This window comes from Chiloscyllium punctatum, chromosome 1 (genome assembly GCF_047496795.1).
Source record: "Chiloscyllium punctatum isolate Juve2018m chromosome 1, sChiPun1.3, whole genome shotgun sequence".
Lineage (NCBI taxonomy): Eukaryota > Metazoa > Chordata > Chondrichthyes > Orectolobiformes > Hemiscylliidae > Chiloscyllium > Chiloscyllium punctatum.
Window position 1 is genome coordinate 36,959,126 of NC_092739.1, and position 13,256 is coordinate 36,972,381.

General features: G+C 36.5%; 1 protein-coding gene across 2 annotated transcripts in view; it reads left to right on the top strand.

The window, feature by feature from the left end:
• The window catches only part of anxa3a (annexin A3a), a 67,511-nt gene that overhangs the window by 49,429 nt on the left and 4,826 nt on the right, over nt 1–13,256 (top strand). The window contains exons 9-13 of one of the 2 annotated variants that reach the window (XM_072591886.1): nt 363–422; nt 1,796–1,889; nt 1,972–2,067; nt 3,933–3,991; nt 10,620–10,742. In XM_072591886.1, coding sequence (XP_072447987.1) covers nt 363–422; nt 1,796–1,889; nt 1,972–2,067; nt 3,933–3,991; nt 10,620–10,742 — 432 coding nt within the window. Of the gene's footprint in view, nt 1–362; nt 423–1,795; nt 1,890–1,971; nt 2,068–3,932; nt 3,992–10,619; nt 10,743–13,256 lie in introns of those variants that run through there. The other variant, XM_072591972.1, reaches the window with a different exon arrangement.

Below are 13,256 nucleotides of genomic sequence, written 5' to 3' on the forward strand. Positions count from 1 at the left end.
GGTTCCCCATGGGAGACTGGTTAGCAAGGTTAGATCTCATGGAATACAGGGAGAACTAGCCATTTGGATACAGAACTGGCTCAAAGGTAGAACACAGAGGGTGGTGGTGGAGGGTTGTTTTTCAGACTGGAGGCCTGTCCATCAGTTCTGAAAAAAGGCAGGTTTTATTTTTGGATTAGCACCCTGGTAAGAATCAGAGGATATTCAAAACATTTTATAGGACTTAAGTATAGAATAAGAGAGTTAAACCATGCATTTAAGATAGCTATGAAAGGAATTTGGTACAAGCAATGCGAACTGTAATGTTTAGCCTTCAGCCATATGCACATATTCTATGACATTTTAATTTTGTTTACTACCAGGCTAGGAGGGATGAAAATTGCCAGGTTGTGGATGAAAGACTTTTTAAGAGTGATGCTCAGGTATGGTATTTTTAAATTAAGAAGTTTGATTTGGTAATGGGCAATTATAATTACAAATGTTGCCAGAATGCTCCCTGGAGCCATAACCACACAAGGTGAATTGTTACATTCTTCAAAACTAGGCACACCAAGTTTCCCAGCAGTCTGTTCTGTTCTGAAATGTGGTTACATGTGCTATATTTCTACTATACACAAATTAGACTTTTTCCAGATTTATTGACTGTACATAATCATGTAAAGACCAGATCAGAAAAAATATTTGTGGAAAAATTGTACCGAAGTTAATGGGGTTCATTTAAACTAAGATTGGAACTGTGAATCATTGCAATTATAACAAGTCATTTACTGGACTTAGGATTTTAATTTAGCTTACATTAAAACCTGATTTGTGATTTATTTATAAATGGGATCATAAATCATTGGCCATAGAAATAGTAATAAACTTGGTACCAGTTTCGGTAATACAGTAATAACCTAAGACCAAGAACATATATCTGGGATCAGTTTTTTGTAGAGTAGGCCAGCTTGTATTACTCCTGACACTGATTTCAAATCATCCTTTGATTATCTTCCTCTAACATTACATTAAATGCTGAGTTCCATGAAATATGAAGATATTGGATGTTATACTTACCAAACTCCAAGAATGCATAAATTGCTTCAGTTCAAAAGTTTAATGTAGTATGGAATTAAGAAACAGAGTGTGAATGTGTTTTGCACTCTTATGATATGATGATGGCAACTGCAGAGAATCCTCATGTCAATTAGCTTCACTGACTATTAATCAAAATCCTGAGTTAACCATCCTGAGTTTATCAAAGCGAACATGAACCATTTCTTTTCCATCTGATTCCCAAGCAAGAGAAACATTATTTCAGCAGAGTGCGCAAACTGAGTTAGTATGGGTGACAGCAATATTGTAAAAGCAATCACACAAAATCTAAAATATACAAATTCTGCTTCAGTCCTGCTGTACAGATCAATTCACATCTTTGCAACCACTTCAATGTATTTGACTTTATATTTTGCTGACAAATTATGTAGTAGGTAAGATATACTAATGTACATAGATACTAGGTGTGTTTTTCTCTCTAATTAATAACTGAAGGCAATTTTCCTCTCTGAAATTATATGCTTCAAACCCCATATCTTCCTATACATCAATTAACAAATCAATTATATAAATAAATTCTATAATATCATTTTTCATCAGAAGTCTAATTTATCCTTCGTGTGCAATCCAAAAAGGTAACTTTGTTGTTCCCTTGACACCTCCTTCCAAAATATAAAATTTGCACAGGGGTTTGACTCGTAACCAACACAGTTGCTACTGAACTGAGTTGTTCATGTAATTGTCCTATGGTATCCTATAGGCTCTTTATAAGGCCGGTGAGAAGAGACTGGGGACAGACGAAGCTAAATTTATCGAAGTCTTGTGCTTAAGGAGCCCTGCACAACTACTAACAAGTAAGACAATTTATCTGAAATCGTTTATATTTCCCTCCAAAATGGAACAAAAAAAAATGTTTTTAAAAAATTTTTTTTTTAGCATTTGATGAGTACAAAGCAATTACCAACAAGACCATAGAAGACAGCATTAAGAGCGAAATGTCTGGAGATCTGAAGGATTTGATGTTGACAATGGGTAAGTCAAATGAGACGTACAAAAATTTGAATGTTAGTTAATGGTGTGTTATAGTCCACTCCAGAGGTTCAGGTTGCTGTAACAGGATGCACTTTTTATATGTATATTGTTGTCTGGAACTTGGATAGCGATGATAGAGGCTCTGACATTCTGACCAGGAATCTCCTCTGGTATAACTGTCTGTCATGGGTATGTTTTGGAAAGATTTGTAAGTTGGTACTGAACCTGCTTGTCATCATTTTGAATACTTGGATCCCATCTATTCATAATATTTATGAATGATTTGGCTGAGACAACTAAATGTAATATTTCCACGCTTTCAGATAATGCAAAGGTGGGTGGGTGAGATCTATGAAGAGGATGCAGATATGCTTCAGTGTGATTTAGATGAAGTATAACATGAATAAATTGAGGTTATCCTCTTTACTAGCAAAAACAGGAAAGCAGGCTGTTATCTGAATTACATTAGATTGAGAAAGGGGTGTCTTTGTATGCCAGTCACTGAAAGTAAGCATGCAGGTACGGCAGGCAGAGAAAAAGAGAAATGATATGCGAAACTTCACAGTGAGAGGATTTGAGCTCAGAAGCAGGGATGTCTTGCTGCAATTTCAAGACTTTAGTGAGACCACACCTGGATTACTGTGTGCAGTTTTACTCCCCTTATCTGAGGAAGGATGTTCTGGCTTTGGAGGGAACAAAATAAAGTTCTACCAGACTTATTCATGGGATGGTAGGACTGATGTATGAAGACAGACTGGATTAGTTCATATTATATTAACTGGAGTTTAGAAGAATGAGGCAGGACCTTTATAGAAATCTATAATTCAGTACCAGTAACCAGGGGTCACAGACTAAGGATACAGGGTAGACCACTTAGGACTGAGATGAGGAAAAATTTCTTCACCCAGAAAGTGATAAGTCTGAGGAATTCTCTACCACAGAAAGCAACTGAAACACTGAATATTTTCAAGATGGACATAGATATAGTTCTTAAGGTTAAAGGAATCAAAGGATATGAGTGAAAGCAAGAACAGGCTAATAGGTTGGATGATCAGCTGTAATCTAAGTGAATTCCAATCAGGCTTAAAGGGCTGAACATCTTACTCCTATTCTGTGCTTCTATTTTCTATGTTTTCAGTTCATCCAATTTGATCATCATACCTTTTCTCTTCTTTTTTCCTCATGCAAATGAGCTTTCTCTTAAATGCATTTTTGCTGTTCGCTTCAACTCCTTCTTCTAGTACTGAGTTCCAAATTCTAACAACTCCCTTAGGTAAATGAGATTTCTTGAATTCTCTATTCAATTTATTCATGACTAACTTTGTTTTATGACCCTTAATTTGAGTTTGATCTCTGGCAGGAAACATTTTTGCTACACCTAACCTATCCAAACCATTCATAATTTTAAATACTTATTTTAGGGCACTCCTCGGCCTTAGTTTCTTATAGAGGATAAAAGCTGTTCAACTTTTCTTGATAGGTTACAATCACTTTAATTTTGTTAAAAATTTTGCCTAGCCCTTTAATGTAATTTTCCTTTCTTTTATAAGTGGCATGACATTATGAGGTGCATTTTCTATACTGCTGTTATGTGGTCATCTTTTGTGTCTTCTTACAGGTACAAGCAAACTGCTTTGACTACAATAATAATTCTGTGCCAAGGATGTAGGTCAAGGTTTAAATCTTTAATTATCCAGATCTTCTCCAAGAGGTGGAACTCTAGGTTATATTTATTCACTAGAAGAGCCGAATATGCAATAGTTTATTAGATTTTTTGCTGAGCTGATAAATGAACGGGAGGAGGAGGTAAACAAATAGAATTTCGGTATTCTCTTCAATGATTATTTTTGTATGCTTTGTTTTAGTTAATTGTTCAAAGTCCACATCTGTCTATTTTGCTGAAAGGATCCACAAAAGTGTAAAGGTATGTTGTGTTATTAGACCCTGCATAATTTTTAGATTCTACAGAACCCTGTTGCCTGGATTCAAACTTGCAGCAAGTTTACCCATCATCCCTTTGCCTGCTAACCTAAATTTTGCACTGAATTTTCTTCAAGTCATTTAACATCTGCCTCACAATAATGAAAACATTTGAGAGGACATAGAAGAGAAAAATGTTTTCAGAATTGTAAACTAAAGATTAAGTTGCCTCATAAGGCATGTTTGGATAATGGGTTAAATTATCAATCTCCAATATGAATAAGTAAGTAACTATACAGTCTTTTAAAATCACATTCACTACTAATTAAAGTTAAGAAGCAACGTGACACCCTTGCAGAAATGGCCAAGATAATTACCACTTGAGCTGTCCCCAAATGTAATATTGAGGCAAATGGACTGTTCCTCTGATGTTTTGCTCCACTGTTCTTCTGGACAGAAAATTCAACTTCCTGAGCAAAGAAACATTTCATATCAGTTATAATCATTGACCTCTTATCCTGAGGCTGTGTCGTCCATTTTTAATTCTCCAGATGGAATATATAATGGCTTAGTAGCTACCCTGTCAAGCCTCTGCATTATTTAGTATATATTTTTTTGAATATGATGAACTCTCATTCTTCCACACCCCAGAGAATAAAGACCTAATTTACTCAGCCTATCAATTGGATAGTCCTGTCATCCCAGGAACCAATTTAGTAAGCCTTCACTTGATTGCAATGCAAATATATCCTTGCTCAAAAATGTAGAGCAAGACTGCTGCAGACGCGGTCTCACAAAAACCTTATACAATTGTAGCTAGGCTTTATATTGTAGTTCAACTACTTGCAATAAAGGTCAACATGACATTTACCTTCCTAAATGGTTGCTGCAACAGTGTGCTAACTTTCTGTTTTTTTTCTATGAGTACAGCAAAATATTCTTGGGCATTTAAAAGTTTTATGCCTTTGAAAAAATATTCTCCTTTTCCATTCCTCCTACCAAAATGAATACCTCATACTTCCACACAAATATTTCCCCGCCATATTATTACCCATTCACTAAACTTGCCTGTAACTCCTTGCAGTTTCTTCTCTCACAGCTTAGATTCTCAACGAACATTGTATCATCAACAAGCCTGATGGATAAACCTTTGTCTTTTCTTAAGTCATGAATATACATTATAAATATCTGAGACCCCAAAACTGATCCTTGTGGCAGTCCACAAATTAGAGTCTACCAATTTGAAAATGGCTCATTTATTTCTCAATCTCTGCTTCCTGTAATTTATCAATTGTCCACCCATGTTAATATATTATTACCAAATCCTATTAACTCGTTTCTTGCATATTCAGTTTTTATGTAACACATTATTGAATAGCATGCAGAAGTATTACATCCACTGGCTGCGTTAATTGGAATTTAAATTGAATTTCTTAAACCCACTTTTCTTCCACACCCGCAATATACTCAATTCAGATACTTGCTAAAAATTGGAAAACTAACTGATTGGTCTTTGAAGATTTGTATAACAATGGAGATTTTTTTGGGCCTACTGCTTACTTTCAAAAGGTTTGTTCCTTCAAGCTCCTTCAATGGCCTATAGTAAGAAACTCCACAATTAACAGAGGCAATTTGAGCAAATTAGTGTGGTCCCCTTGGATCTGAACTCTCCCAGTTCTAATGGTGTTTCGCTCTGGATCTTTGCATCTTGCTGTTGCTTTTTGTTTATAAGACAACTCACCATCTTGCATTGGCAGCCCTTTAATTAATAAAATGTTTAAAACCTTAAATCCAACACACAACATTTAAATTAACTTTGTCTCAGAGATGTTTTCTGTTCTTCCGAAGCCTAAAAACTAAATGGCTTGAACCCAGACCAGTTCTTAATAACATATATTGACATTTCTCTTAATTTTTTAACTCCCAAGTAACCTGATCATATAACTTGCTGTAAACCAGGTGCTTTATCATTAATCAGATCCTACAGAAACCCAAGGGACCATCTAATATATGTTTCTAGTCTCAAAGGCACATTGGCACAATTTTCCAGACATAATTTCTATACTCATTTCAAGTGATGTCACTACGATTTCCTAGGACATGTTTAATGATAGATTCTAGCATGAGACTAATGACTGATGTTATGCTTTAGGGCCTCTTACTTCCTATTTTCTTTTTATCTTTCTATATTACAGTGATACTACAGTGCTAATGTCAAATCTAATGGAACAATTCTAGAATCTAAGGAATCTTGAAGAATCATCTATCATCTCTGCAGCAACCTAACTTAGAACCTAAGGTCATTGCCCATCAATTCTTTTATATTCCTTTTAAATCCTTTACATTTGTCTAATATCTTTTCTCTGCTGATATTAATTGCCTTCACACATATTCATCTCCGATTAGGCATAAAACAAGTATTCAATTCTTGTAAAATACCTTTGTCATCATCCCTTTCTCTCCAATAATTTATTCTATCTTCTGCCTCAAAGGGACCCATATTTACCTAAGCTGAAATTTACTTCTTTATTGTATTTCCTCTCTTTTTATCAACTTATTAGAACCTATTGCTGGTTCCTAGCTATTCCAACCATTCTTGCCTCTTGCATTAATATAATGCAATACTTAATTTACCTATTAATCCAAGGAGAGAGATACTTCTTGATGAGATTTTGTATTTTAATAGAATAAGTTTGCATTGCTGGTTGGGTCCACAAGATTTTTTTCCAGCAAAATGTCACAAAAGCTTTGAATAAATTCATTTTCAGGACTACATTTGCTGACTTTTAAAAAATTCTGCAAGGATATTAAAATTGCTCAAATTATTTAATTTCCCTCTTACAAGCAACAATTATTTCTTGCACATTGTTCTCACCAACGGTATAACAACTTCCGGGGACCTACGACCTAGTGATCTGATCTTTGTTCTTAATCTTCATTCAAAACAATTCTATTTCATGCTTCTTGGAGCCAAGGGACTTCCTTAATATTTCCTTGTCATCTTTTACTATTAAGATTATTCTTATTTCTTACTCTGTCTTTCTGAAATCCTGCAATATTTATTTTCTCACCTTGATCACCATGTCACCACCTCTCTGACTGGTGGTTAAATCTAAACAACTTATGTCTATTTGTGCCATTGATTAGTCCAACTTATACTGAATATTTACACATTCTAATATTTGAGCTAGTCTCTCATTTATGTACACTTGACCCCTTTCCCTTGCTCCCTGCTTGTCCAGTATTCATTGTCCATCCCAAAATGTTGGTTTATGTTTTTTTTTGAAATTATCTTTTCCTTGTGTAAATTGTAAGACTTGGTGTTTTGCCTTACTCTTGGAAAACAAATCCATATTATAACTTTTAAAACTCTTGACCTTGTTCCTTGTTCAGAATCTCAAGTCAATGCCTTCTGCTTAAATGATTTTTAATGTTTGTATTGATTGGCTTAATCAAACTTCAGTAGACAAGCAGGAGGCTGGAAGAACACAGCAAACTAGGCAGCATCAGCTAGTGGAGAAGTCGATGTTTCAGGTGTAACCCTTCTTCAGGTCGGGAGGTGGAGGTGAGGGGAGCTGCAGATAAATGAGGAGTGGGGGAGGGTCTTGGGTGGGGTGAGGGGCAGAACACTGAGGTCAGGATAGGTGAACATGGATGAGGGTACAGCCCGGTTGGTCGATGGGAGGAATGTGTCCAGTTGGTGGCTGGAAGGAAGGGTAGATGAGAGGAATGGAAGGGAGGGAGAGAGGCTGGAAAGGGAGTTGGGGGATGGGAAGGGAGGTTATGTGAAATCTGAGAACTCAATGTTGGATCCTTCAGGCTGTAGGCTGCTCTGGCAGAAGATGAGGTCAGGTTGGCCCCTGCAGAGCAGGCTGAGATGTTTGACGAAATGTGCCCTTAGTTTACATTTAGTCTCACTGACGTAGAGAAAACCACATAAGGAGCACTGGATACAGCAAGGGCTGACCTGACCTCCTAGTCACCACCCATTTTAATTCCTCTTCCCATCCCCTCTGCAACATTACCATCCTCAGCCTGGTTCATGGTCACAGTGAGTCAGATTACAAATTGGAGGAACAGCACCTCCTTCCGCCTGGGCAGCCTACAGCCTGGAGGACACAACATTGAGTTCTCCAATTTCAAATAAACTTCCTTCCCATTCCCAGACTCCCTTTCCAGCCCCCAACGCCCTTACATTTCACTTACTGACCCTTCCTTCCAGCCACCAGCTGGATTCATTCCTTCCTTTGACCAACCAGGTCATACTCTCTACCTGTGTCCACCTAGCCCAACCTCACCATTCTGCCCCTCTCCCCACCTCCCTTTATTTGCTCTCTTCACACCCACCCCTAGTCCTGAAGAAGGATTATACCTAAAACATTGACTTCTCCACCTCCTGATGCTGCCTGGCTTGCTGTGTACTTCCAGCCTCCTGCTTGTCTACTTTGGATTCCAGTATCTGCAGTTATTTTTGTCTTTAATCAAACTTCAAATATTTGAATGGCAAGCACACATAATTTATTATTCTTACATTACAACTACTTTGCTAAATATATGAGCTGGGAAATTGCAGTTGGCAATGTTATCTCATGAATGTTAACATGAACATATAAAATTCATCTTTCCACAATTGAACAAAGATATTAATCGGTTTGTTTAAAATGGATTATTACCTCCATTTAGTTGAGGAGAAAGGAATTTGACAGCAGCCCAATAAGTGTCCAAGCAGAAACATGTTAACATCAATTTTCATTATGTAACCATTTGAATATAGTGCAGTGTGCACCCAAATGTACAGTACTTGTTGCCATTAATATAGTGTCCTATTAATCTTTTCATAATTTAGTTTAATTTATTTCAATTTTTGTTTTCTTTTATATGGATATGTTGTAATTATTACTACCTATTCAAAAATTCTAAAAAATAAGGAAATACAATTTGTCTCTGGAAATTGTACAGAATGGATGTAGGCAAACTAGCATCCTTCCATGAAAGAAAGGAACAAATCTCAGCAGAGTGTAAAGTCTGATTTGCCAGCATTCATTTCACATTAAAGCTCAAGATTAATCTCAACTCTGAAGAAGAGAAGAGTAAAATTTGAAAGCAGGTATTTACACATGCTGAAGACTAAAGATGTTTCAGTATTAAATTTTTTTTTAAAAAAATTGGCTTCATAATATATATAACTTGAGAACTTGAGATTTGATCAAGTTTACATCTTCCACAAAATGTCTCACCAATGCAAATCCAACTACAATTCTACAGTTTATCTTGTGCCACTGCAAGATAAAAAGTCTTTTCCAGTAATACAGGAACAGGGACTGATACTATTCCTAGTAGAAGGCATTGTCCATTTTGAGGGCAGGCCTCATTGCCATTCAACTAGTGCATTATGTGCAACAATCAAGTGGTCTGCAGGCTGATTTGGGTCAGTAGGGAAAGGAGGTGGGAGTGGACTACATCCTTATGAAAGGACACATCCAGTGGTACAATTGCTTTATGTAGCCTGGAGGAGTATTCCTGCTCTTCCAGCATCAGAAAACAAGTACATTTTAACATCTACTAAGCTCTCTCTCAGCTGGACTGCATCTGATACTGAGCAGTACATCAATGCTGACCTAAGCCAGTATTAGCAGCCTTATTACCCTTGTAACATATCAGTTTGAATATTTACATATAGGTAGTTCTGGGATAATGCATGTTTCAGCAGCACAATTTGGCTATAATGTCACTGAAGAAGGAGAGAACGGTATTTTTGAGAATGCTTACTTCTGTTTGAATAATGCGATTCTAGCAGGCATTGTTTCATATATTTTGTACTGCACATGTGCCGATGTCTGTACCATCCTGCACTTGTATCAGTGTCTGTGCCATTCAGCCCATGCGTGGCGCTGGTGCCAGTCTTCATGCCATTTTGCACATGCACCAATATCAGCTGCCGACAGAGCAGTTTTCTGTGAGAGGTACTGACCTGAGAGTAGAGTTTTGTTTTACATTTTTTAAACGTATTGTGTTAAATTTACTTTTGCTTCATTAATAAATATGATTTCAACCTTCACTCAGACTGTGCTTTACTTTGTGTTAGACGTTTGGCTGATTTTTAAGCGATTGTAAGTGGTATTTGTTGTTGGTCTGCCCCTAACCTCACTTTTCCCATAGGCCCCATTATCTCTATTAATCAATATTCTACAAAGTGAAGTTTTGCTGGAAAGCAGCTGCGTGTTATAGGGGAGCTACCTGTACCTAAGGTGCTCTGGCCATCTTGGGTGGAATCTGGAGAAGTAATGGATGCCTAAGCAGTCAGTGGAAATGGAGCAATAAGTCAATCCCTAATCATTTTCTAACATCACATCATCATTCATACTATATAGAATGACTCAAGATCTTCCCCAAGGAATCTATCTGACTTAATACAGAAGGATATGAAAATAAAAAGATTTCTTTATGGTGAATGTAGAATTGCAAATTACACTAATCAGACCAGATAAGTCATAATAAACATAAGATAATTAATGTGCCAATGTATAAAAGCAATTAATGAAGATATCCTGCAGATATCCGTTAACCAACTGGCATTTATAACATAATAGTCTGTGGCGCTGATAAAGTAAGCGTATGGGATTCTTTTGCAGGGCCTCGGTACTGATGAGAACACTCTTTCAAGAATCATGGTCAGCAGGTCAGAAATTGATCTCCTGGATATACAAGATGAGTATTTGAAGCTGTATGGCAGATCCTTGTACGCTACTATCAAGGTAGGTCTGCAATCTTGTTGGTAAACAGCGCTTCTCTCAACTGTTTTCTTTCTCAAGCTGTCACTGAATCCTCTTGACTCATTTCAATATACTTCAGCTCATACAATGGAGCTTCAGAATTCTTGAAGATCAGCAACAAATGAAACAGATTAAACATCCGAATAAATTCATTATTGTTCACAATAATTCCGGGACCAGAAAGTAAATATGTTACAATGTTGGTTATTTCTGTTTAAATTGTAAGTGAGCATTGACTCTAAGTTCACAATGAATGATTTAGAGATAGCCTAAACTGATAAAAGTGTATGCCAGACTAACTTACTTCAGAGTCAAGGCTGTTTCTTATTTTACTGAGAATTACACTTCCTATCATGATTTTGAGTAAGTTTTAAAAAGTTTTCAAAAAGTTTTCAATGATTGGTACATTCACATAGAAGCTGACTATATGATCCTCACATCATGCCAGTAGGATATAAGGCACTTTGTATACAAAACAGAAGCTGGGTTAGAGATGACATTGCAAACCCTTACAAGGTTTTTCTATGTATTGAAGGCATATTGCAGATTTAATGTGGTTGAATAAGGAGATGCATTGAGTGCATGTATTTGATATTTGGTAAGCTTGTAGATATCAAAGGGTTGCTATTCACAATTAATGCTGTGCTGCACATTAGCTAATAGCAGTTCAGAATGACAACAAAAGCAACTACAGCAATTCAGAAACTTTTGAGACTACTGTTTGTAAGGTGCAAATCAAGGAATTATTACAAAGTTAGGTTTACCTTTCTTACAATTACATGTGTCCATCACTCAAAAGTACAGTTTAAAAAAACTTCTTCCACAAGGAAATACTTCTGTTGAAGCACTAGCTTAGGCAAGTATTGTAGATTTTCATAAAGGGGAAATACTGAGGAAGATACAATCGAGTAAATTTGCACTTTTCAGGTGAAACTCAGGTTGGTTTTATAATTGGGATGCAGATTACACAGTTAGAATTGAAATTAAGTTATTGGGTGAAGAAGAAAATCTATTCCAATAAGTACTCAAGTACCTCATAGTATTGGGGAAATAAAAAAAAGAGTTGATGTAGGAGAATGGTATGGGTTATTTTATTAGTCCTCTTTAATGGATGCATGTGAACAACGCACTTGGACAATGAACACACAGCTACTTGAGAGCCCAATATTAGACCCGATATTAAAGATCCCTGTCTGCTTCTGAGCCTCAGTTTCTTCTTTGATCTATTCAGCAGCATTGCACAAAATTTGTATAAAAGTCCTTTTTTAAAGCCATGACCAGACTGAAATTGGAACTCTGTCTTCTAAAGTCCAAGTTAAAAGTTCCTTAAATGTCATAGACAGTCACTCTCTGCACATTTCTTAGGAACATGTAAACATATGCTTTAGGAGCAGAAATGGTGGTTTGGCCTCTCAGGCCTGCTCAGACATCTAACAGGATCATGGCTAATCTGTTTAATCTGTTTGTGCTCTGAAGTCCACATTCCCATCTACCCCTTATAACCTTTCATTCCTTTGCCTGACAAAAGTCTATTTATCTCGGTCTCAAAAATATTCAATAACCTTGCTTCCTCCCCTTCAGAGACAGAACTCCAAAGCTACACAAGTCTCTGAGGGACATCATTGCTCGTAATTTCTGCCAAAAAGGGCAACCCCTAATTTTAAAACTGTGCATCTAGGTCTGGACTTATTCACAAAAGGAACCAATTTTCATGTGCACCTTATCTAGACCATTCAATATCTTAAATACTTGAATCAAGTCAACTCTTCACTCTCTGAACTCCAGTAGTAACAAACCCAGAATTCAAACGTATCATTAGAAGACAACCCACTCACTCCAGGCATAAATACAGCACATCTCCTCTGAATTTCCTCCAACACATTTACTTTCTTCTTTAAATAAGGAAACCAAAACTGCACAGAGTATTTAAGATGTGGTCACACCAATGCCACTAAGAACAGCCTCACTTTTCTGTTAAATTCTTCTTTTAATAAAAGGATAGCATTTCATTAGCTGTTATTCCTAGACCCAGATGAATTTCCCCAATTTGTTATAATTCCTGATGGCAACAAAGGAACAGTTACAGGCCATTAAACTTGTCGAATCAGCTTCTCCATTCAGTACAATCATGGCTGATTGAACAATTCATTGCCTTTTATCCAACCAATTCCCATAATGCCATTCATAATCATTAACTCCTGGGGGAGAAGTGATGAAGTGATTTGCCTTTATTCACCCAGTCACTTTGTTGGTCACAATAAAATTAATTTTACAATGGATCCCTTCCCTTGGAAATATTTTTCTCCCAGACTCAAATTAACTTACGTGTTAAAAGGAACCCATTTAACCAGACTTTCTTAAAATTACAGAGTGAGTTTATCTATTACTTGACACAAAAATACATAGCATAGAGTAGAAAGAAGAATTGAGTCCAAACTGGTGTACGTTTTAGAAGAGAATATATGGATCAGTTTCTAAATTGTTCATGAAGAGTGG